We start from the raw sequence: 25,689 nt of genomic DNA, 5'->3' as shown, positions 1-25,689 counted from the left end.
AAACACTAAGTAGTGTGTCCATTTCTTCCATGAAGTCACCTAGTAGGGTTTGAGGCACATATTTGCAGTCAACCAAAAGTGAGAATTAAGGTATGGTAAAATATATCAAAACAGTACTAGACACTTGTGTTACAATGTGAGATAGAGAGATACTTACAAACCGATACAGATGCTAGCGTCAATTTAAATGGGTAAGCCCTGCCCACAATTCACACCTTAAGGGAGACTGAAACTACTCCTGATTAATCAGCTGAGAGAACAACAAAGACCAACACTATAAAATCACACTACTCTAGAACAAAGTGAGTTAAGCAGATAGTATACAAAAGTCAGGAACCTACTTTACCAGGAGACAATATATTCAAATGTAGAGAGTTAAAGCATGTAACATGGCATATACATGTGGATAATCTCTGTAGTAAGATACAACAAAGGTTGCATTTTTTACGTCGTCTGAGAGTTCATGGGGTTGATCAAAAATTTATAGTAATCTTTTACCAGGCAGTAATTGAGAGTTTAATCAGATACTGTATTACAGTATGGATTGGGATTCTATCTGTGCAATCGAGATCAAAGTTGATATGAATGATATATACTGCTTGGAAAATTATAGGAGTGAAAGAATTGACACCATTGCAAACTATGTACGAAAATGCCACTTTAAGACACCCTGAGAGGATTGTCTTTGATTTTTCCCATGTTTTGAATATGGAGTATGAGTTGTTGCCTTCTGGCAGGAGTTTCAGAGTTCCTTGTTGCAGATTAAATAGATTTAAAAACTCTTTTATCAAAGTATCTGGGAAGTTGTTAAATAGAGGAAGTACATAGTTGTTATTTTATTTATTCAATATCTTGTGTATTTTGTCTAATGTGTGTACTGATGACTGCAGCATGGGTGATGGCCCAAGACAAATTTCCCTACTGGTCTGTCTGTGTTTTCCCTTGTTTCTGTCTGCTGTCATTCCCTGCTGTTAATTGTTGACCCTGCCCACCTATTTGTTACCATGGACATTAACTGCACTCATTCTGTTCCCCAGGTGATTTGTCTTAGTCTGTGATTGCCACCATCTTGTGACTGGTTCTTGTTCCCTATATCTACTCTGTTTGTTCATTTCCCGGTTGTGAGTCGTTGTTAGTATGTGCTATGCTGTCTGTTCATGTCTCTGTTCCTGTGCCCTGTCCTGCTCAGTGCTCTGCCCTGTTTTTGCCTGCTTGTTTGTTTCTTGTTTCCTGTTTTGTCTATTAAAAGGATTTAACTGCATTTGGATCCGCGTTCGCCTGTGACTAATCGTGACAGAACGACTCACCAAATGGATCCAACAGAAATCCTGTTTTGTCTACGTCAGGAGGACTCCCCATTCGAGGAATATGTGGAGGTATTCGTGGACCTGTGCAACCAGGTCAACTTTGGGGAGAAGGCTCTCAAGGCCATTTTTAAGTACGGACTAAAGGACAACCTGCGATACTTATGCCGTCTACCCGAGAGATAGAATCATTCTCGGAGTTCGTCAACTTGGCGTTGCTCCTGCGCCGGTCCACGCTAACCTTGAGCAGTGTACAGACGGAATCCTGCCATAACTATTTTTTGGGGGGGCAGCAAGCATCGGGGTCCGTGGGCTATGGAGCCAAACTGGCCATGGACGCCCGAATGCCCTACAGTACTCCGTCCAGCCCAGTCCCGTACACACCCGTGACCGAGCCAGTAGACATGGCTATGATACCGGCAAGCTTGGCTGGGGTCCGTGCGAACCGGTTGATCTCCAAACTGGCAGATACCCCGAGGAGGTCAGTTCGGGCGGCCGGCATCCCTAAGCCGTCGGCCTCACCAACCGAACCGAGCGGGTCGACGGAACCAGCCGAACCGACCTGGTCGATGGAACCAGTGACACATAATCATGACACATTAAAAGTTTATCTAACCTTACATTATAATAAAGATCATCCAATTTTACTGTGGATTGTTGACTGCACCTACTATGCCTACCTTTTCCGGGTTTGTCTATTTTGTTTTGCACTTCTCAGCCACCATAGCAACACCTAGTGACAAAACAAAGACTACACATTGCTCTGATAACAAATTAACTTGAACTGACAAACTTAATCTTTACAAAAATGACAGATTAGTTTTCAAGTCAAGTCAAGAAGCTTTTATTGTCATTTCTACCATATATAGCTGTTGCAGTACACAGTGAAATGAGATGTTTCTCCAGGACCATGGTGCTATACATAAAACGAAGACAGAGCTAAGGACTTAGTAAGTGGTCCTAGATAAATAAAGTACAACTGTGCAACCTGGTGTACACAGTGCAGGACAAGTCAACCAAGACAGAGAAGACAGTGCAGAAATAAGGACAGTGCAGACAAGAAGTTACAAGACAATACAAAAAAGACAATAAAAAGAAACAGCAAAAATACTGGAATGAACTGTGAATTGTGTGTGCAAAAATACTGGAATGAACTGTAGGGCACTTATAGAGACGGGACACAGAAGAATAGGCACAGAAACGGGATCAGAGCAAGCAGTGTCATGATCTGGAACTTTCTGAAAAATATAAGTTTTTGAATATCTGTGATGTTTACTACATAAAGTCCCGGACAGTAACCAGAAAATAACCAGCTCTGAAGCAGGAGCAAAAAAGTTTGGGGAATAAAATTTTTTAAATATATTTTTGTTTATTGTTTGTTATTTAATGTATATTATTATTTATCTGTATATAAATAGACACATACTTTTGTATATGTTTAAAATGTACATAAAATAATAAACAAGAAGTGTGTGCTTTATAATCATCCAGGGAAAACAAACCAGAAGTTAGTGCTGATTTACGCTTTCCTGAGGGGTAAGAAAATACACACACACACACACACACATTGACTTAACCTCAGAGACTGAAATAAAATATTTTTACTTTCATTCTTTACATGAAATCAAAACTTTACATCTATTTGTTTTTCAATTACTTAATCCTTCATTTTCTCTATTTTCCTTTTTTAGAATTAAATACAACCAGCCAGATGTGAGTAATAGGTAAGTGTGTGTGTGTGTGTGTGTGTGTGTGTGTGTGTGTCTGTCTGTCTGTCTGTCTGTCAGTGTGTGTGTGTGTGTGTGTGTTTTCTTACCCCTCATGAAAGCGTAAATCAGTATTAACTTCTGGTTTGTTTATTATTTTATGTACATTTTAAACACATACAAAAATGTTTTTGTCACTTTGTGTTTTTTTCGTTTAATTTCATCTCTATATACTGTGATAGGCGTCTACAATAATGCCAGATGTCATTATAGATGATAATGTCAAAATATTTATGTACCTGACTCTCATAATAAATGTGTGTGTTTTGTCAGCCGGACAGACGTTACCACACTGACCCCATGGTTAGCTCCAATCATATGGGAAGGAACGTTTGATCTGTCGGTGATCGACAGCATTTACTCACAAAAGAATATCACCGTGGCAACCACAGTCTTCGCTCTGGGGAAGTATGTTATTAATTATCATTTACATTTACATTTACAGCATTTGGCAGACGCCCTTATCCAGAGCAACGTACATAAGTGCTTAAATCTCTAACATTGAATCATTAATGCTGGCTCACTAGGTTACATACTTAAGATACCATGAGTTTAAAACATTTGTTCAAAGTTACAATGAAAAAGTGTCAAAGGTTGTGTTTTTTGTTCAATGCAAAAGATAAGGAAAGAAGTGCAAGTTGAAGTGTTTCCTGAATAAGTAGGTCTTCAACCGCCGCTTGAAAATAGCCAGTGACTCAGCTGTCCGGACCTCTAGGGGAAGTTTGTTCCACCACCTTGTTGCCAGAACAATGAAGAGTCTTGTAGTATACTTGCCTCTTACCCTGAGAGATGGTGGAACCAGTCGAGCAGTGCTGGTAGATCGGAGGTTGCGGGGTGCAGTGCGAGGAGTGATGAGGGCTTTTAGGTAAGAGGAAGCTGGTCCATTTTTGGCTTTATAGGCCAGCATCAGTGTTTTGAACCGGATGCGTGCAGCTACCGGAAGCCCGTGGAGGGATTGCAGCAGCGTGGTGGTATGCGAGAGTTTTGGCAGGTTGAAAACAAGCCGTGCAGCTGCATTTTGGATCATTTGCAGAGGACGGATAGCGTTCATAGGTAGACCTGCTAGCAGTGTGTTGCAGTAATCCAGTCTAGAAATGACAAGAGACTGAACAAGTACCTGAGCAGCCTGTGAGGACAAAAATGGCCGAATCCTTCTAATGTTGTAGAGGAGAAACCTGACATGAGTGAGTCACATTAGCAACATGAGAGGAAAAGGACAGTTGATTGTCCATGGTTACCCCAAGGTTGCGAGCTGTGGCTGAAGGGGAGATCAGATCGCCGTGCAAGGATATAGCAAGATCATGACCTGGGGATGAGATTATCACACGCATTGCATTGTGGGTAACAATGTGAATCACTAACTAAAGTTGTAATTGCTTTACTTTATTCACTGTAACATTTGCCATTGTGTGTGTGTGTGTGTGTGTGTGTGTGTGTGTGTGTGTGTGTGTGTGTGTGTGTGTGTGTGTGTGTGAATAATCAACCATGGCAATGTTCCACAAACTTCTGATAGAACACAGTGGATGTCTGTTATATTGGACATTAGTATAGGACTTTTAGACCATGTTAACTGGACCCTGAAAATCAAACCCTGATACTCAGATCATAATTTAACCATGTGACTGTCGTAACTCAGAGCCGGTCTCCAAGACGACACAACACAGGGTGTCCTCTTCTCTTAGGCCTTTTGGTTACTAAAAACTGTTTTAGTTAGACTTAACTGTTAACTCTATAATTACTACAAAAAAACTGAGAAAACTCAGTTTTACTGTGGATTGTTGACTGCACGTACTATGCCTACCTTTTCCGGGTTTGTTGTATTTTTGCTGTTTCTTTTTATTGTCTTTTTTGTATTGTCTTGTAACTTCTTGTCTGCACTGTCCTTTGTTCAGACCTGGATGAGAATGAGCAAGCTTCTTTATTGTGGTCATTCAGCCAACAATCTTTTAAGAGAAATTGCCAAATTGAAAGTAACAAATGAAAACCCCCAAAAAGAGCATGTCATGCAAAAATCAATCAAGAAAAACAAGAACTCTCGCGATGTTCTTGCAAAAATAAAAAACACACAGACACCACACACACACACAGACACACACATACACGCGCGTGAGGCTGCCTCCTTCACCTGGCCAGAAGAATTTGACACCCCCCCTTCACCCCCGATCTTCTCAATATATACCCTGGCGCTCCTAGCCTCCTCTTTAGTTCCCAGTATTTCTTGGAGTCCCAGGTGCCATATCACCTTATTTATCGGCATCACCTCCTATGTTTTCTAAACACACTGACCTAATTTCCCCTTATTTCCCATTACCTTTTCCCCATATGCCCATTTATGGATTTTCCTCCCCTTAGTTCTCAGGGCCTAAGTCTGTGAACCAATGTCTTTTTCAGTCTACATAACAAGTTATCATTTGTTAATACAAATGTGCTCAGACTGACTAGGCCTGACAGCCCTGAATATGGTTACTTTTACTAAGTTTATGATTACAATAAACATCTTTGGCCTACAACATCGCCTACATATGTCTTATGACAGCAATTGTAATATTTTGCAGGGCCTAATACTTTACTTTGGTTATAGTATTGTAAGGAATAATACTTTAATTATTTCTACTAAGATTTTTTTACAACGTGACCCTGACAAGACGACAAGCTCAGACCCTGACAAGGTGGATGCATTGTGATGCTCAGACTGTGACCGTTGGACCATGATGCTTGAACAGTGAAGTATGACATTCAAAGCAGGATTGTGAATCACCAACCCTGGTGCTTAGAACCTCGAGCTCAGACAATAACACTCTGGCCTTAAAGCTCAAAGCCCAGCAACAGAAATCCCAGCAAGAGGATGGGAAAACCAGTAGTTTCAGGGTGTTATTAGGACCAAAAGTAGTTTGGCAAGCAAAAATGAATGGCCCCGACCTCGGAGAGGAGGCTGATACAGTGCACTTCATCTATATTGATTAGAACTCAGCCCTGATACAACTTTAATCTTAAAAAAACAACAACACACAAACAAGAAACAAAACTACAGAAAACAGGTGGCCTTGAGATCATCACACCATGACACTTTTGGACTGCTGTTTGATGCTCAAAGACATAGACCTTCACTGAACAAACTGATTTTTATTGATGTGTAGTTTTTATTTGTTTCCTACACTAGTAATGCACTCACTCTTGTTATAAATAATGAACTGATTTCATATTTATATGTCCTACAGGTATGTCCGTTTCCTGAAGGAATTCCTGGAGTCAGCGGAGCAGCACTTCATGGTTGGTTACCGTGTTCATTATTACCTGTTTACCGATCGCCCGGATGAGGTTCCTACTGTAACGCTGCGGCCAGGTCGTAAGTTGACCAAGATAAAAACACCAAGCTCAAACCGGTGGCAGGAAATTACACTGCGCAGGATGGAGATGATTGAAAAGCTCATTGAGGAACATCTTGTCAATGAAGCTGACTACATCTTCAGCCTGGATGTTGACTCTAAATTCTATGGCCACTGGGGGGCGGAGACTTTGTCTGATATAATTGCTGTTCTGCACCCTGGGTATTTCGGAACACCACGGACAGCATTCCCATATGAGAGACGTCCCGAGTCTGTGGCCTTCATCCCACCAGAAGAGGGAGACTACTACTATGGAGGAGCCGTGATCGGAGGACGCATTGGCAATGTACACAAGCTGACAAAGACGTGCCGCATACAGCTGGACATTGACCGAGCCAATAAGATTGAAGCAGCATGGCAGGAGGAGTCTCACCTGAACAAGTACTTCCTGTACAACAAACCCATCAAAGTGCTCTCACCTGAGTACCTGTGGCAGGACTTCAAACAGAAAACCAGCAACATGAAAGTGATACGCTTCTCACAGGTGATCAAGAACTACGCTGAGGTTCGACCCAATAAATAACTAACACCAGCTTAGGAAGCAATTAATTAATTAGGTCATCACACAACGACACACACAATCAAATCACCTCTTATGACTTTCCTGTTAACATAAATTAATTAAACTGATAAACCTTTACACATTGAATTAAGCTCTGCTTTGCTAACATGCATATTTATGTATACTTATAAAGAACATAAAGAACATCCTGAAAAGATGAAAATATGCAGCCAACACTAACTATTAACTTCATACTTCAGCATACAGTTTATTAAAGAATTAGGCAAAAATAAAATCTGAAATAATTTGTAAATGTTTAATGTGTCTATCTAATTCAGACCCTTTTATTATAACGTTGTGTTAGGAATGACTTTATTAAAATCCATTACTTCTTAGAATGTCCCCCCCCACACACACACACACTGTGGTGGTGTAGGATTTGTAGGATTAGTTTATTATTTTTCTATGATTATTTTGTGAAAGATAGATATTTAATCATTAAGATTGACTCAATGTGATTTTTAACTCAATGTGATCAACTGTCGATGTAAACGCCTGTCCTCATATTTTTCTCATGAAGAAATTGTCCTTGTTTTCTGTTTTTCTCTTGTTTTAGCCTTGGATATTATCTATATGATCTTGAGTGTGTCCTAAGATTTAACTGGTTTTTTTTTCAATACAGAATGACAACATTGTGTGAAATAAACATCACCTACTTTATTATAAACAAATGAGTTGCTTGGTGTTGTTTTATATTGAGGGTGTTATAGTCTTCCTCACCAGTTTATTCTTGCCCTTTGCTGATAATCTCAATTTAGAATTCGGTAAATTCTGTAGATAAAAATTTATGTAAAGAGCCTGGTATTCCACCCCAGACAGACTGAGAGGAGAAAACGTGTTTGTGCTTTGAATAAATTCTCTGAGGGTAAAGACCTTAGAACAGTGGTGCAGGTCTTCAGGCAATTCCATGCTTCCAGTAAAGAAATCGTTCAACAACCAACCTGCATGATGATGTGCTAGAAAGGCTTTGTGACCTCGGTGCTGATATCAAATATTTGCAGGAAATATTACGTATTTGCATTAAGCATTATCAGACATTTGTCTCGTATGTGTACTGAACATTGTTTAGCAACTAAATGCAAAAGATATTGCATGAATATTCAACAAGCAATATCAAAAACAGTAAATGTCTACACAAACATATGCATATAACATTAGCCATCTACATGACAACATATCAGAAACTATCAATTCACTAAACAACATGTGAAGTAGGGCGTTGTACTCTGGGATGTACACGCTGTTGTACTCGGGATGTACTGGGTGTTGTACTTGGGGATGTACATGGCGTTGTACTCGGGGATGTACTCAGGGTTGTTCTCGGGGATGTACTCGGGGTTGTACTGGGTGTTGCACTCGGGGATGTACACAGCGTTGTACTTGGGGATGTACTTGGCGTTGTACTCGGGGATGTACTCGGCGTTGTACTTGGGGTTGTACTGGGCGTTGTACTCGGCGATGTACTCGGCGATGTACTCGGCGTTGTACTCGGCGTTGTACTCTGGGTTGTACACAGCGTTGTACTCGGCGTTGTACACATGACAGATGTTGACAGGGATGTGTTCAAAGACAGGTGTATAAGAGACTAGCTCATAGTGCACTGTTTCTTCAGGCTGGAACTACATTTCTACTGTAGGAGATTCACAATTTAACTTTTAAAAATATTTTTTATTATTTTAAATAATAAAACCACCCTGCGCAGCACTGCCACCATCTCCACCACCCTGTGCTGCACCATTGTTATTTTCAACATCTTGTGTGGCACTGCCATCATTTTCAGCACCATGTGTTGCCCCGGCAGCTTTTCCAGCACCCCGTGTTGCCCCGCCACCATATGCAGCACCCTGTATTGTACCATCATCCACAGCATCCTAAGTTGCACTGCAATCATCTCGAACACCCTGGGTTGCACAACAAGCATTTTCATCTCCAATTGCTGAACTGCCATCATCTACAGCACCCTGTGTTGTGGCATCCTCATCACTGTCCTTATCACAGGTACTCGTCACACTCATTGAGTTTGGTGTAACAGGCAAATGACAATCCAAACACGTTTAAACCAAGTTATATGGAGGCTAATGCCATTTTTATACATCCTGAGGGCAAATTTAAAAACAAATCTAATATTTTATCACCTATTCCCCAAAACAATGCCCCAGGTTTGGTGCATACTAACAGATTATATAGTGAATAGATTAGAATTATTCTATACATTCTTGGTCTATACAGACTTCTACTTCTTCTTCATTTTCCTTTTTCCTGTTGGTCGCCACAGCGAATTATGTTTCCACCTAACTCTATCCTCTGCATCTTCTACTCTTGCACAAATGACCTTTATTTCCTCTTTCAACACCTCCATATATCTCCTATTTGTCCTTCCTCTTGACCTCTTACCTGGCAGCTCCATCCCCAACATCCTTCTACCAATATAACCATCTCTCTCCTCTGTACATGTCCAAACCATCTGTCTATCCTCTCTGTCCTTGTCCCCAAAACAGACAACCTTAGCTGTCCCACTGATGTACTCGTTCCTAATCCTGTCCGTCCTTGTCACTCCTAAAGAGAACCTCAACATCCTCATCTCTGCTACCTCCATCTCTGCCTCATATCTTTACCTCCCTGCTACAGACTCTAACCCATACAGCAGAGCTGCTCTCACTACTGTCTTTTCACCTTTCCTTGGACTCTTGCTGACATCCTTCAGTCACACAACACTCCTGACACTTTTCTCCACCACTTCTTCACCTCTTTTTCAGAAGTGGAAAGGGAATCAAATCAAGTATTTTTGTAAAATATTTTAGTGGTGGAAATACACACAAAAAAAGAGAGATAAAAGACTGGATGAGCGGCAACTTTCTATTGTTAAACTCCGATAAGACAGAAATACTACTCATAGGTCCAAAAACCAATGCACAGAAACTCTCACAACTTAACTCCCATTTAGAGGGATGTACTATTACTAGTAGCTCGACAGTGAAAGACCTCGGTGTTATACTAGACAGCAACTTGTCTTTTAAAAATCATATCGCTCATACTACCAAAACAGCCTTCTTCACCTTAGAAACATTGCCAAGCTGAGAAACATCCTGTCTGTATCTGATGCTGAGAAGCTAGTTCATGCGTTCATGACCTCTAGACTGGACTATTGTAATGCATTACTAGGTGGTTGTCCTGCATCTTTAATAAATAGGTTACAGTTAGTCCAAAATGCAGCTGCCAGAGTTCTCACTAGGACAAGAAAGTATGACCATATAACCCCAATTTTATCATCTCTACACTGGCTACCTGTTAAGTTTAGAATTGACTACAAACTGCTGCTACTTACGTACAAGGCTCTTAATGGTTTAGCTCCCATGTATCTAACTAGTCTTCTAACACGTTACAATCCTTCACGCTCTCTGAGATCACAAAACTCAGGACTTCTGGTAGTTCCCAGAATATCTAAGTCTACTAAAGGTGGTAGAGCGCTTTCTTATTTAGCTCCCAAACTTTGGAATAGTCTTCCTGATAGTGTTCGGGGCTCAGACACACTTTCCCAGTTTAAACGTAGATTAAAAACTCATCTCTTTAGTCAGGCGTACACATAATACATCCCATAATATCATGCACCAGTACATCAGACCAGCACATTTTTATGAACAGCAGACATGTTAATCCCTTTCCACTGCTTCTCTCTTTGTACCTATCCCGAGGCATCCAGACACTGTACCAGCTCCCAATGTCCTCTGTGGGACGAAGCCTTTGGACGTCCACTGAGCCGAGGCCGACTCTAAGAATCCTGAGACATCTCCAGTTAGACTCTGTGGTACTCAGGAGATCAGAAGTCCTTGAACCTTACACCAATACAACATTTAACTGACTGTATATTACAATCACACCCCCAGTGTCACCCATATGAGGATGGGTTCCCCCTTGAGTCCGGTTCCTCTCAAGGTTTCTTCCTTTACCAATTTAAGGGAGTTTTTCCTTGCCACTGCTGCCTGAGTCACCTCAGACTTGCTCATAGGGGAATAAATACATACACACTGTGAACTATATACAACTAATAAAAATCTAGAATTTTTATTCTGTTAATTCTTATTTCTTTTATTATTCGTTAATTCCTTTATCATTAATTATGTTTACCTTCTGCTCTGTGTTTATGTTCTGTAAAGCTGCTTTGAGACAATGTCTATTGTAAAAAGCGCTATACAAATAAACTTGAAAAAAAAACGGAACTTTTTTCTTTCCATTCATTACTGAGAAATGTTTTATGAGCAGAATTGATCATATTAACACCTTATTAGATGTTTTGTCATACAAGATCACAGCACAGCACTTTATCTAATAATCTCACTCACGGCAGCTACTGTAGGACGCGAAACTTTACGACATAGTCAGTCACATTCATGTTGCCTTGTTGCAAATGACAAAATTCATCACGAGCAGAGGAATCAGCCTTATATCTCTGAAACACTCTGAAATCTTTAAAATGTGATATAAATAACTGATATGACTGTACAGTTGGGGAGTTTTGTTGCCACAACGAGTCAGCCCATTGGAGAGCTTTACCTCTGAGGTGTGAAGTGATAGAAGCAATTTTTGATCAATCAGTAGAGTAATGTTGTGGTTGCATCTCGAACACAAGTGTGCATTGTAGTCCGTAAAAAATCCGGTGCAATTCTTCACCGAACCAGCATAGGGCACCGTGCTGTGTGTGGTGATTGGTAAATGAGGAACAGGCGATGCTAATTAGTACTCTGAGTGTGATGGCTGGTGAGAGAGGATAAAAACCTGGTGATTCTCTCTGTTTGTCTATCTCTCTCTTTCTCACTACAGTATGTCTCTATTTCTGTCGCTCTCTTGCGTACTCCCCCCCCCTCCCCCAAAAAGCATTTCATTCATTCATTTTCTACCGCTTATCCAAACTTCTTGGGTCACAGGGAGCCTGTGCCTATCTCAGGCGTCATCGGGCATCAAGGCAGGATACACCCTGGACGGACTGCCAACCCATCGCAGAGCACACACATGGACAATTTTCCAGACTTGCCAATCAACCTACCATGCATGTCTTTGGACCGGGGGAGGAAACCGGAGTACCCGGAGGAAACCCCCGAGACACAGGGAGAACATGCAAACTCCACACACACAAGGCGGAGGTGGGAATCGAACCCCCAACCCTGGAGGTGTGAGGCAAACGTGCTAACCACTAAGCCACCGTGCCCCAAAAAGCATTTTATTGGATTCCAAAACATTTCTATTGATTGAAACAATTTGAGTACTAAAACTCTGTCGTATGTATTCCTTGATGTATACCTAACAAATCCGTGATGATTCTAGACCTATCCATTTTCCCCCTATTAGTGCAGGTGTACACATATGATCAAACAAAGGACACTGCTATTATGAGACTGCAATGTTACCTGCTATCATACAGTTAATCCTCCTCTTATGATTTAGTTGCTCGGCTTTTTCTTTTACAGTGGAAAGCATCCTGAGTGAATCAAATCAAGTATTGTTCTAAGTTTTGTTTTTAAATATCTTTTTAAAATGTTTTTAATATTCTAAATATGTTAACAAATAAATAATGAACTTGATATCTAATGATTGAATATGAAACAAGCTTAATCTGGAAAACTTGTAGGTTGCTATACAGTATATACCTTTATAACTGAAAAAGCAATAATGCTGCAATGCTCACCCATGAGAATAAAGAAAGCCCCAGCGAGCACTTGGAGGAGGATGGACAATGTGATGAGCAAAACAGTTTTCAGCTGAGCTGTTGTCAAGAAGCATAGAGAATTTCAGCATGCCCATATAATAAAGAAACCCATTTTATATATATATATATATATATATATATATATATATATATATATATGTGTGTGTGTGTGTGTGTGAGATGCAAAAGAACATGAACCTCTAGGATTAGTGTTTACTTCTGAGGTCTGATTAGAGTCCATCTGATTTCAGCCAATGGGAGGACAATTAGGTCTCTGTAAGTGTCCTATTTTATTTAAAGAACTCAGATGTATCAAAGTCTGAAGATCATGGTGTGTGTTTGTGGAAGTGGATCATGGTAAAAACAGTGGCGGTTCTAGACCATTTCAACTGGGGCTCCAAGCTGGGGCCAGTTGTATTTGGACTTTATTGTTGTCATATTTTCTGCAGGTATTAACAGGCAAAATACCATGTTTATAATTGTAATGTTTTCCAGTTTTGTAATTTCATATGTTTTTTTTTATCAATCCATCTCATTTTCATTCTTCATTTTTTTTATATGGCACAAGAAAAAATGTACTTTGCAAAAAATGAGCAGTTTACATTTGAGTGACGTCACTTAGAGGCGCTGTCGCGTCCGACTCAGTTGTACATGTGACTGAACTGAAAAGAGTCAGATTGGTTTCTTTGCATCTCTGTACAACGATTAATAAAAAATGTAAAAAGAGTTAAAAATATTAGTCAATATCAATGTTAGAAGTGTTAAAAAGATGGATTGAGTGCATATATTTGATTTCCTATGAGAAGTCAGATGCTTTTTATCAAGTTTTAGAAACGAATGGCCTTAATGTGTTTGTTTAATGTTGCCGGTGTGACACCGAAATCTGTGACCTATCGTATGTTGTGACCTTAGAGGGCGCTGTTGCTAAAATGCAGCTTAAAATAGGTCGTCTAGAGACGTTCGCTACGTAAACAGAGTAAATGCAAAATCTTGCGTAAATCTTGTTGCGAGAACGCGCCAAGCGCCGTGAACGTTACATTCAACGCGCGTGCCGTCGTGCTGCAAAGAAACAGTTGCATGCGCATTGAACTAAAGCCTCATTTACAGTACTTAAAAAAACAAAGCTATTCAAATGCTTTTGCATTCTCTGTTTTCATGATTGCTTTTTTTTAACTACCCTGAAAGTCATTTATTAATTAAGGCTAAAAAAATGTAGTCAGATGCTGATGCTTATTATTATTATTATTATTATTATTATTATTATTATTATTATTATTATTATTATTACTACATATTTGAATTAAACAAACTTACAGCACGGTCACAAAATATGATAAGGCATTACAGGTTATAGGCATTAGTGGTGATGCCTAACACCCTCTATAGTATATCCTGAAAGTGATTTGGGTCTCATGTCAACAGAAACAAACTTACAGATAGAATAGAGGGAGGTAACGGATCCTGATAACCTGTAATGCCTTATCATATTTGGTGACCGTGCTGTAAGTTTGTTTCTGTTGACATGAGACCCAAATCACTTTCAGGATATACTATAGAGGGTGTTAGGCATCACCAGAGTGAATATGGAGAACATTCAATTCAATTTGGTGTGAAATAGAGGGAGGTAACAGATTCTGATAACCTATAATGCCTTATCATATTTTGTGACCGTGCTGTAAGTTTGTTTAATTCAAATTTGTAATAATAATAATAATAATAATAATAATAATAATAATAATAATAATAATAATAAGCATCAGCATCTGACTACATTTTTTTTAGCCTTAATTAATAAATGACTTTCAGGGTAGTTAAAAAAAAGCGCGTTAAATGTAACGTTCACGGCGCTTGGCGCGTTCTCGCAACAAGATTTACGCAAGATTTTGCATTTACTCTGTTTACGTAGCGAACGTCTCTAGACGACCTATTTTAAGCTGCATTTTAGCAACAGCGCCCTCTAAGGTCACAACATACGATAGGTCACAGATTTCGGTGTCACACCGGCCGCACGGTAATTTAGTTTTTTTAATAACGAGTTTTTTCTTTTAATATTTAAATACAAAATTTTGGTGGATTGAGTCTGTAGAAATGTCATGTTGTTTATTTGACTTTAATTGAGTATGTGTAAAGTATATTGTGTATATTAAGCCGACTGAGATTTTGAGTTTGCAGTCACTGTTAAAATGGAGGACAGGGATTAATCTGTCTCCCATCCTTCAGACAGACTGTTGGTGAGTGTGTGTGTGTGTGTGTGTGTGTGTGTGTGTGTGTGTGTGTGAGAGAGAGAGAGAGAGAGAGAGAGAGAGAGAGAGAGAGAGAGAGAGATCCCGTGTCTTTTGTTTTAACTGCAGGTACGTAAACCACAAAACACTATACGATAACATAACAGTGAAATTGGCTAAATATTGTCTGATGATAAATGTGTCTCCTGTTAAGTGTAATGTAAGGAAAAGTGTACATGTTGAATTCATTTATTTTTGTTTATGTATATTTGTGTAAGAAATGTAATGAGACCGACCAAAGATATATATATAAACGCCTCCAGCTCTGACTGCGCGTGCACGCTGCGCGTACCTGAGCTTCTCCGTTCAAATAAAGCAGACAGCTGAAGACGCACTTTTGAAAGACTACAACGCACGCGCGTAAAAGCAAAGTAAAAGTAAATCGCTCTTGGACCAAACTGTTAAATAATTTTCTTTCCCATCGACGACATGTCCTGCATTTTAACGTAATTTTTATTGTGTATTTATGAAAGTAACAATTATACTTATAACTTCAGAGGTAGGCTATATAATGTAAGGGAGTATGTGGGGCAGGGGCGGTTCTAGACCTTTTTTAGGGTGGCTGAGAACACAGACAGGCGGGCTGGAGCCACCCGAAAAAAAGCTCCAGCCCGCCTGTCTGTGTTCTCAGCCGCCCTAAAAAAGGTCTAGAACCGCCCCTGCCCCACATACTCCCTTACATTATATAGCCTACCTCTGATTCATGAGGTCCTACAGTATAGCAAGTGCTTCAGCACCCCCAAGAAAGACAAAATCACCCCTATAGCACCCACTACAGATTTTTCCTGGGATCAGCAGGCTGTAGCCTATATATAAATAAGCTGATAATAAAAGATTAAACAAAATAAATAATTAAAGAGCATTTGAGTCTTTACGCATGCATAGGCCTAAATCATGCAGTGCAATAACGAAGTAATTTGCAGCTGTCACACTTTTTGTAATGTCATTATATAGCATTTTAATTTAAAAATGGAGCACTTGTGCTAAGTAGGCCTGCCCCCAACTAAAGCTATTTCTAGTGAACTAGTCGTACGTTAGCCTATATTAAACTGATTAATGATATACTAAACCATCCTTTAATATATTGCCGTAGCCTATTCCACCTCAAGCTCGCGCATAAAGCAATTGCCTCAAAGTATCAGCAAATTGATTATGAATGCATCAGGGGAAAAGACATTTTAATTATTTATTAAGTGCTTTCTGTGTGACTATCGGCTGAAAAGATGAAGTTGCCGACGCTGACTCGCCATGGGGCGTGCACATTTTCATACAGACTAGCCTAAATAATTAGAGAATATTACCAAATCGAGTGAGTGAGTTTTATTTTATTATTCATATTTAAAAAAAAAAAACTAAAATAAAAAAACCTATATATTACCCTCAGCACCTCCCATCAAAATTCTCTAGCACCATCCATGTGCTCTTGTCATGTAAATGACCATATCCGGTCTAAAATGGGTCTTTTTTCGTTTCTGTTTTCTGGTGATTTTATTTTTTTGTCATTCGAAATATAAAATGAAAATCAAAATTTTAAAAATTTTACTCATCCGTTTTTGACCATGAAAAAGAAAAACGCGTTGTATATTTCGATTGTAATTTTTGTATTTTAAAACGAAAATCAAATAGCCACTCTTTTTTTGTTTTTTAATACCCATTTCTAAATGGAAAGTCGAATGACCAAAAGATACACGGACCTTTTATCAGATGGACTTTATTCAGGAGTCTCTCAGTTCTACATGTGACTGAAGAACTGAAGAGAGTCAGACAGATTGTTTGTTTGTTTGTGTGTGTGTGTGTGTGTGTGTGTGTGTGTGTGTGTGTGTGTGTGATCGATCCCGTGTCTTTTGTTTATTAAACTGCAGACGTGATTCACCAAAGTGCCTGGAGTCGGTGTGTCATTTGTGGTGCTGGGTGAAATCTGCTACATAATCATTCAACAATGTATTTGCATTTGAATTATATTTTTACATTTGAATTACATATTCAGTATCAGTCACAGAAACTGTATTCTACGATTTTTGTGTTTTTTGCAAAATGATCAGCAAATTCATCTAGATTTAAGGCCTTTGCCCTCCTTGACTCAATACTTAAAACACCTAAATTGTTCAACCTGTCATCTGACATTGTGGACCTGAGAGAGGTTTTCACCAGCTTTAGTGCAGGAAAAACTCTGTTCACAAGAAGCAGTACTAACAGTGATGGAAAAAGCTATCTTGCATAGTTTAAAAAGCTCAAAGAAAACTTCTTTATAAGGTTCAATGAATGATGCGAGCTCTACTACACCGGAAGGTTTCGGCATGCCACTCTGTATTTTCCTTTCTAAAATTCTTCTGAACTGATGTAGTTCATACCCCAAGTCCTCAATATTTGATTCATACATTCTACCAAATAGAAACTGGGATTTTCTTTGAGAAACACATCACTTGTAGGGTTTAGAGTTTGGATGCCAGTCATTATCTCACAGCTTTTGCTAGAAAACCTTCTGTTAAGCTCATTGAGCATCTGATCTAAAACAGGGTAGAAAAGGGTTGTACGAAACTATCTTTTTCTCATACTGAATCTGACCTCTGACCCACTGTACTGAGTACACAGTCTGCATTAAATTGAGAGCTTTTTTTTTTTGGTCATTTTGCAGTGGGCTTTGCTCAGCTGTGTTCAACACTTCACTTCATACTGTAGGTCATCAAAAAATGACATCCCTGTAGTCATTCAAAGTCTGAACTAAGGCTTCAACTAAATCATGAGCCTTTGCTTTGACAGGTCAAGTGATGAAGACTGTAGCATATCTGATACAAAATTTGCTTCACCAAACGCTTTGTACAGCCTGTACTTCAGGCTAAGTAGGCTAAGTCTTTACTTGGGCAGTGTCTGATAAACATGTGCACTATTTCCACACTGGGCTTGTCAAGCATTTTATCTTGCTCTCGCGGGCATTCTGAAGCGACATCTGCTGCTTTGTTGAGTCTCAGCCAGTAGTTGTATGGATTCTCATTCTCCACTGGCAAGGTAGTGTAAAAAACAGCAAGAGGGACAGACGAGTAGTGTTTACAGCTGGTATGTTTACGTAGCAGGCTGTAGACAGAATTTGGGCAGACAGTAGTGGAGGAGTCACGGTTCCTGATCCAGAATTTGACTACATCTTTTGCTCTACCATCTTTTGCTCTACTTTTGCTCTTTGTGACAAATTTGCCATGCTTGAAGAGCTAGTATCCTTATTATAATCAGGGTAATTTAAAATAAATGTGTTTTTACCGAACGGACCCGAGGAGACCCGAACTACTGTATCTCGCGTGTGTGCATTGACTCGATTCCTTTTCCAACCGCTTCTCTGTTTGCCAAGCCTGCTTGCGACATCTTGTGCCTTGCGGTAAGCTAATTTTCGTTGAAACAGACCTGTTAATCAATTTTGAATCCACTCTGTAGCGGTTACTTTAGTTTAGAGTTATGCAACATTCAGGTCCAGTCAGGTTAAAAAAAATTTTCCGTCGGGTCTTACTCGGGTCTAATTTTTTCGGGTTTGTCTCAGGATGGGTCTTTATTAAAAAAAAATAAAAATTATGCACGTCGGGTTCGGGTAAAAAGTGTTTCGGGTCACTTCGGGTCTGGTACTTTTTTTAGACCCGAGAAGACCTCTAGTCTGTGCTAAAAGGACTAAGATGAGATATAATGTTGTCTGCTAACTGTTGACCAATCTGAGGGACAATTGAACTAATTTGCCCTAACATATCAGGAACGTCGTGTTCAGTATTAGGTGTTGACGTGATCACGTCACTAGGATTATGATTGACATTTGACTGCATGTCTGCTGCATCAGACTCTGCGCACACCCTTCTGGTAATGCCAGGTCTACTATCACTATTGGGGCTGTCCATTGAAAAGGGAATGACACCTAAAACCCCTCTGCCTCTGCCCACTGGACTAGGAGTGATTTGGTCAGGCAAAAATCTACTGCTGTTACTCATAATGGGCATTACATTGTGTACATGCACAAATAAACAGACTCAATAATAAATAGATTTGTAAAGTTCGGACATAAGGGTCAGTGTTACTTTTAGAGGCAAGTGGACAGAAAGCTAGGGTGCAAAAATATTTCGAGGCATGTGGAATCGAGTATGTGTCGTCATCTGAATAATCTTGAGGACGTTCCCCTCGTTGTGCTTAGTGTTTTGATATGTCACATGTTCATGTTGTTCCAATTTATGATTTTCACATGACGTGACCAGAATACACGTGAGGCAGCTCCTCTCATTGTGCTGAGTGTTTTGATATGTCACATGACCATGTTGTGCTGTTTTTTATTTACATGTGACATCACGTGATGTTTCCAGAATACACATGAGGCACTTCCCCTCATTGGGCTGAGTGTTTTGATATACAGTGGGGCTCGAAAGTTTGAGCACCCCAGGTAAAAATTTGTATTAATATGCATAAAGAAGCTTTCTAGACAACTGCTTAGAAGAACCCATGCTGTTGATTGTTGGGGCAAGGTCAGATGAGTCTGGGCATTTAAAACCTTTGAGATTGACATCACCTGGTCTTTGAGAACAATGGTCTTTGAGACAATCCATGACACTGTCAGGTCTCAGCTTTCCAAAGGGGCGGTGCATGCTATAAACTCTGCAGGGTGCCCAAACTTTTGGAAATAAAATCTAACTTTTTTTATATATATATTATTTAATCTGTAATTTGATGCCTTTGATGGAGATTTTTCCATCTTGTCTTTGCTTCTTTATGCACATTAATACAAATATTTACCTGGGGTGCCCAAACTTTCAAGCCCCACTGTATCTTAGTATTTTTCAGTTTTCCATTATTTGCTGACGAGAATGTATTTATGTATTTATTTTACCACCATCATTTTTACTGTCATGTCTTTTTGTTGTTAGTACTACTGTCATGATTACTTATGCCTGTTTATTTATTTGTTTATTTACTGTTTTTTCTTTTTTTTTACCCAGAATGTATAATAAAAATAAATCATAAACAAGTATGTATTTGGCTAATTTTAGTTATACAATTGCCATCAGGCAACTTCTGAAATCCACCTGATATCACAAGCGACATCACGACATGACGTCCTTCTTTCTCTTCATTTTGGTGAGGACTATAGAGCAAAAGCAATGGGGACCAAGAAGCTTATGAATTAATTTACTGAAAATAACTAACTTGCTAGGTAACTAACTATGTCTAAACATTTAATGTTACTCGTATACTGAGTAAAAACACTCCATGGACAAACCATGAGTTTGTTGATCGTATATTTCATCCCTTTTTAAACTGCCACAAACTAACAAACAGCCAGGTTGAGATTAGCTGATCTAACATTATGCATTTACATATGCATTACTCCTGTAATGGATTTAATACAAATACAACATATTAACACTTTACTAACCTGTATATTTCCTTCTTTGCTTGAAGACTTCAAATATAATATTTGCGCAAAACTTCCACAAAAATACAAACAAACAACAAAAAAAACAACTGCAGATGCATGTTTAATAATAGCCACTGTCTAATAACAGATGTAAAAAAAACAACTATCACAAAAAAACAAAACGAAAAAGTTTTGTAAAAAATATTTCACACTCCACATTTAGGGTGGCCACAAGGGGGTCCAAGCTTGTTGTCACAGGGGCACTTGCATCCCCTGGGCCCCCCTAGAACCGCTAGGGAGACAAGACAGTGCAGGACAAAAGACAGTGTAGACAAAATTTTACAAGACAATACAAAAAAGAATACAGAAACGGCGCCGACCAGTGTAAATACTGTATGTCCAACAATATTGCGTGTGCAGTAATACTAGAATGAACACAGTGTTATAGCAGCAAGAGTGTAACCCATTGCCCCACTGAATGTGACCGGAGGGAGGAACACAGGTGTTGCTAAATTATTTTATGAACATACAAGTCAACAAAAATAGATATTAGTAATTTTACTTGGACAGTGCATAATTTGGAACAATCCTGGTGATTTTTAGGCAAGTATATGGAAGTCAACCCAAGTTATGTCAAATTAACTCTTTAAAACCGGGTCAAATGGACCCCGAGACCGGAGGGTTAATTACTAATTGTATTTTATTGAGGTGGAATTTTAGAGCTGATTATTTTACAGCACTTTTACTGCTGCTGCGTGAGGCGTTTACACCAACATTTATTTACTGTGATTAAAAACTCAGAAAATTTGTGTGACATTTAGAAGATGTACCTTTATTTATTCTTATTATTGTTCTTTATGTCCATTTCCAGAACAACTTCGAGCCTTTGTTATGATTCTGCCACTTGCTTCTGTTCCAGTCACGTCTCATCTTCTCCTCTGCTCGTTCTGTTTTTGTTTTGTTCAGAGTAACGTTCAGCCGGTCCGCTCCCACAATCTTCCCGTTCATCTCCCTGATAGCCGTTCTGGCTTCAGCTTCAGAGAAATATTTGATGTATCCGTACCCTTTTGCCTTTATAAGCTGTACCGGGAGATACAGAGAGCAAACAATGAGCATTACACACTAAAATATATATAAAACAGAACATCTACGCTGTCTTAGTATCAGGGAAGTGTGATTGAACTTCTTATCTATCTGTACTGATAAAAGTCATTTCAGAGAGGAGCAGCTATACAAAATACAGTGTATGGAAAAAAACACGTGTCTCCTAAAAGAGAGAGTAAGAGGAAGTGAACACAGTGTATTAGGAAAGGAAGAAACTGGAGGGATTAGTAGTTCACCTTAATTCTGATGATATTCCCAAAAGGGCGGAACTCCTTATAGAGGCGCTGCTCATCAATGGAGTCCAAACCTCTAATGAACAGTTCAACTCCCTGCAGAAAGGAGGGCAAAGATCAGATAACATCCAGTGTGTTAAATAAGTCAAACAATTAGCTCATAATGTGAGAAATAAAACAGAAACAGAAAATCACAAAGCATCATGTAAATGTGAGTAAAGTGTGCCTCTAGCTTCATGATAATCAGATCACATGTCCATATATAGACACAAAGGCACATCCTCTCAGGTCTGTGATCTACAGACAGACTTTAATACCGTACCTTTGTGTTTGGTGTGTCGTAGGTGGGTTTGTGTTTGTGTGGAAACACGTGTTGGGGTACAGACACGTTCTCGGGTGGAAACACGTTCTCTGGTCGATACATGGCTGCTCCTCCCAGAAGCTCGTTGATCATAACGTCTCGCCCACCGTCATTGGGGTCCTGATTTGTAATCTGTAGGAAATAGAAGTTGGAGTTAAATTGTGAATCTCCTAGAAATAGTTTAGGTGTGAAATGTCTGGAGTTAATATGTGAAAACACCATTATAAGAACCTTAAGCATTTTTACTGTAGTGCTTTTTTGATTTCTTACCAGTGTGCCTGTCCTTTTGGGCAGAATTTGCTGGTGGTTCGGAGGATGCTGTGGAGATGGGAGGAAGCATTGTTCTCCAACAGTCTCCACTGTTGGGGGTTGGGGGCAGAATTCGGGTGGCAGGATTTGGTAGTACACAGGGTTGTACTCGGGGTAGTACACGGGACAGATGTTGACCGGGACATCTTCAAAGACAGGTGTATAAGCGACAGGCACATGGAGCACTGTTTCTTCAGGCTGGGACTAAAAGAAGAAACAGAGTTGGCTTTTAGAAAAAAAAGATAGTTTCAGAAAAACAAATAGAAATGAACAGGTTTATACTGAGGCTTACTGATTAAATTAATGACATTTGTCTTCAGAAACAGACCTGAATATATTACTTATTACACTGTACCTTCCACTTCTGTGTTAAATCATCATGTCTAAGGCTTTAGTGCTCCCTAAGACTATAAGCTACTTGTCTTACAATTTAATATGAATTTAATATAAATGTAAGTGAATATTAAACTATACAAACTAATATTAAAATAGACAGTAGGAAAGCTTAAATAAAATGGATCCTGATGATCAAAATGACTAGCTTCATGATCATCAGATCACATTAGCGACACGTCCCCATGTCCATATATGGACACTAAGGCACGTCCTCTCAGGTCTGCGATCTGCAGACGGACTTTAATACTGTACCCTTGTGTTTGCAGTATCTGTCTGCACAGGCTCTGGATGAGACATGTTCTCAGGGGTAGATGCCGTTTCAGGTGGAGACACCGCTTCAGGTGGAGAAGCGGTTTCAGGTGGAGATGCCGTTTCAGGGGAAGGCGCGGTTTCAGGGGGAGACGCGGTTTCAGGGGGAGATGCGGTTTCAGGTGGAGACGCCGTTTCAGGGGGAGACACTGTTTCAGGGGGAGATGCGGTTTCTGGTGGAGACGCCGTTTCAGGGGGAGACGCAGATTCAGGGGGAGACACATGTTGGGGTACAGACACGTTCTCGTGTGGAAACACGTTCTCTGGTTGATACATGGCTGCTCCTCCCAGAAGCTCGTTGATCATAACGTCTCGGCCACCGTTATTGGGGCCCTGATTTGTAATCTGTAGGAAATACAAGTTGTGAAATATCTGGAGTTAATATCTGAAAACACCATTATAAGAACCTTAAGCATTTTTACTGTACTGCTTTTTTATTTCTTACCAGTGTGCCCGTCCTTTTGGGCAGAATTTGCTGGTGGTTCTGAGGATGCTGGGGAGATGGGAGGAAGCATTCTTCTCCAACAGTCTCCTCTGTTGGGGGTTGGGGGCAGAACTCGGGTGGCAGGATTTGGAAATACACCGGGCTGAACTCGGGGTAGTACACTGGGTTGAACTCCGGGTTGTACACGGGGTAGTACATGGCCGTGTACTCAGGGTTGAACTCGGGGTTAAACTCGGGGTTGTACACCGGGTAGTACATGGGGTTGTACTCTGGGTTGTACTCGGGGTAGTACATGGCTGTGTACTCGGGGTAGTACACGGGACAGATGTTGACCGGGACATCTTCAAAGACAGGTGTATAAGCGACAGGCACATGGAGCACTGTTTCTTCAGGCTGGGACTAAAAGAAGAAACAGAGTTGGCTTTTAGAAAAAAAAGATTGTTTCAGAAAAACAAAGAGAAATGAACAGGTTTATACTGAGGCTTACTGATTAAATTAATGACATTTGTCTTCAGAAACAGACCTGAATATATTACTTATTACACTGTACCTTCCACTTCTGTGTTAAATCATCATGTCTAAGGCTTTAGTGCTCCCTAAGACTATAAGCTACTTGTTTTACAATTTAATATGAAATTAATATAAATGTAAGTGAATATTAAACTATACAAACTTAATATCAAAATAGACAGTAGGAAAACTCCAATAAAATGGATCCTAAAGATCAAATTTACTAATCAACAAAGTCATAATCAGGAAACTTACCATTTTCCAAACTTGATGGTGTGATGTTCCTCGTGTGAAAAGTAATATTTGTAAAAAAAAAAAAATAATGTGTGGTGTTTAAAAAGTGTGGTGTGTGTGTTGTGTAAAAAAGTTTGGTGTGTGTTGTGTGAAAAGAAAGTATTCTGTGTAAATTGTGAATGTTTGTGAAAGTCTCTCACTAAGTAATCGCTCGCTCGATGACGTTCTCTCACTGTGATTGAATTTGAAAGTCAACAATTTAAATGTAAATGGAGACAAACTCTCATTCTGTTCCGGAACATCTATGACACGCTCACAGGAGCCTACACAAGCCTACAGAATCCTTCAGTGTTATACATTAAACCATATGTTTACCTTCTAAACCACAACACAACATGACAATCATTTTATTCTACACAAAATGTCCTGACTAGTATTTTAATATATGAGCGTCTCAGCCCCAAGAGACCTCGCTTTAATGTTTGTGCTAAAATATATTCACACTGGTATCTTCATGCTTTAATCACAGTCTATATATCTGTGTAAATCTCAGGATGATCTGATTTCTAACAACAACAATGTGAATCTATCAAACGAAGTGAAGTTATGTTTCTTTCCTCTTTATGCTGCTTTTTTTGTCTTTGTCATATTGACATTACTACAGTCAGCTATCAGGAGAGGAAAGATCAGCTCAGCCACCACTTTCACTCCGACACTTTCACAACAAACACTTTATCTTATTTTACTTTAGAAAAGATTTATTAATCTGTTCTACTTTATATTATTTTGTTGTATTTTATATCTAAATCCCTTTTATTTGACCCTATTCTATAGGATTATATCTTTTATAAACAGCAGCTCACTGCATGTGGTTCCCTGTATGATTGTGTGTCATCAATAGAATTAAAATGTCATTATGAACATCGTGAAAATGTGCTTTTAAAAGCTGATTTCTGTCACAGTTACTTACAAGGACACTAATACATTTATTTCCTTTAATAAGGCCGACATTTAAGGAAATAAATAAAGACATGTTTTCTAACCCAAGATGGCGGCGCTGCATCAGTGTATATACTATGTGTAGATATCTATGGCAGCGGCCACTCCGGATTCACTATGCTGCTATTTACGTGCCGTGCGGAGCCCCGCCCCTGTTCTTGCGGAGCCCCGCCCCTGTCGTGCGGAGCCCCGCCCATGTTCTCGCGGAGCCCCGCCCCTGTTCTCCCACACACTCTCTCTCCCACACACACACACACACACACACACACTCTCCCCCCCACACACATACACACACTCTCTCTCCCACACACACACACAGACACACACAAGAAAAACTTAACCTTTTTTCTTTTAATTCATGAAATGTTTTATGAGCAGAATTGATCATATTAACACCTTATTAAATGTTTT

General features: G+C 39.6%; 2 protein-coding genes across 3 annotated transcripts; one reads left to right on the top strand and one right to left on the bottom strand.

Annotated features, from left to right (window-relative positions):
- Positions 1–2,794: 2,794 nt before the first annotated feature.
- LOC113645540 (globoside alpha-1,3-N-acetylgalactosaminyltransferase 1-like) lies at positions 2,795–7,594 on the top strand. The gene is made up of 4 exons (XM_047804403.1): positions 2,795–2,840; positions 2,996–3,028; positions 3,344–3,478; positions 6,289–7,594. Exon 4 carries the CDS (start codon positions 6,338–6,340, stop codon positions 6,977–6,979), a length of 642 nt encoding a protein of 213 aa, XP_047660359.1. The 5' UTR covers positions 2,795–2,840; positions 2,996–3,028; positions 3,344–3,478; positions 6,289–6,337; the 3' UTR covers positions 6,980–7,594.
- A 12,888-nt stretch (positions 7,595–20,482) lies between these two features.
- On the bottom strand, positions 20,483–24,549 carry LOC113645534 (extensin-like). 2 transcript variants are annotated; one of them, XM_047804401.1, is made up of 8 exons: positions 24,301–24,549; positions 23,536–23,934; positions 23,034–23,435; positions 22,347–22,589; positions 22,038–22,208; positions 21,719–21,811; positions 21,209–21,458; positions 20,483–20,670 (listed from the first exon to the last, which is right to left on the bottom strand). In XM_047804401.1, exons 1-7 carry the CDS (start codon positions 24,301–24,303, stop codon positions 21,234–21,236), a joined length of 1,536 nt encoding a protein of 511 aa, XP_047660357.1. In that variant the 5' UTR covers positions 24,304–24,549; the 3' UTR covers positions 20,483–20,670; positions 21,209–21,233. The 2 variants fall into 2 exon arrangements, with proteins under 2 accessions (XP_047660357.1, XP_047660356.1); XM_047804400.1 differs by having other exon boundaries at positions 20,483–21,458.
- Positions 24,550–25,689: the final 1,140 nt, after the last annotated feature.

Source organism: Tachysurus fulvidraco, chromosome 19, assembly GCF_022655615.1.
Source record: "Tachysurus fulvidraco isolate hzauxx_2018 chromosome 19, HZAU_PFXX_2.0, whole genome shotgun sequence".
Taxonomy (NCBI): domain Eukaryota; kingdom Metazoa; phylum Chordata; class Actinopteri; order Siluriformes; family Bagridae; genus Tachysurus; species Tachysurus fulvidraco.
The sequence above is the reverse complement of the archived record's forward strand: the minus strand, read 5'-3'. Positions and strand labels throughout refer to the sequence as shown.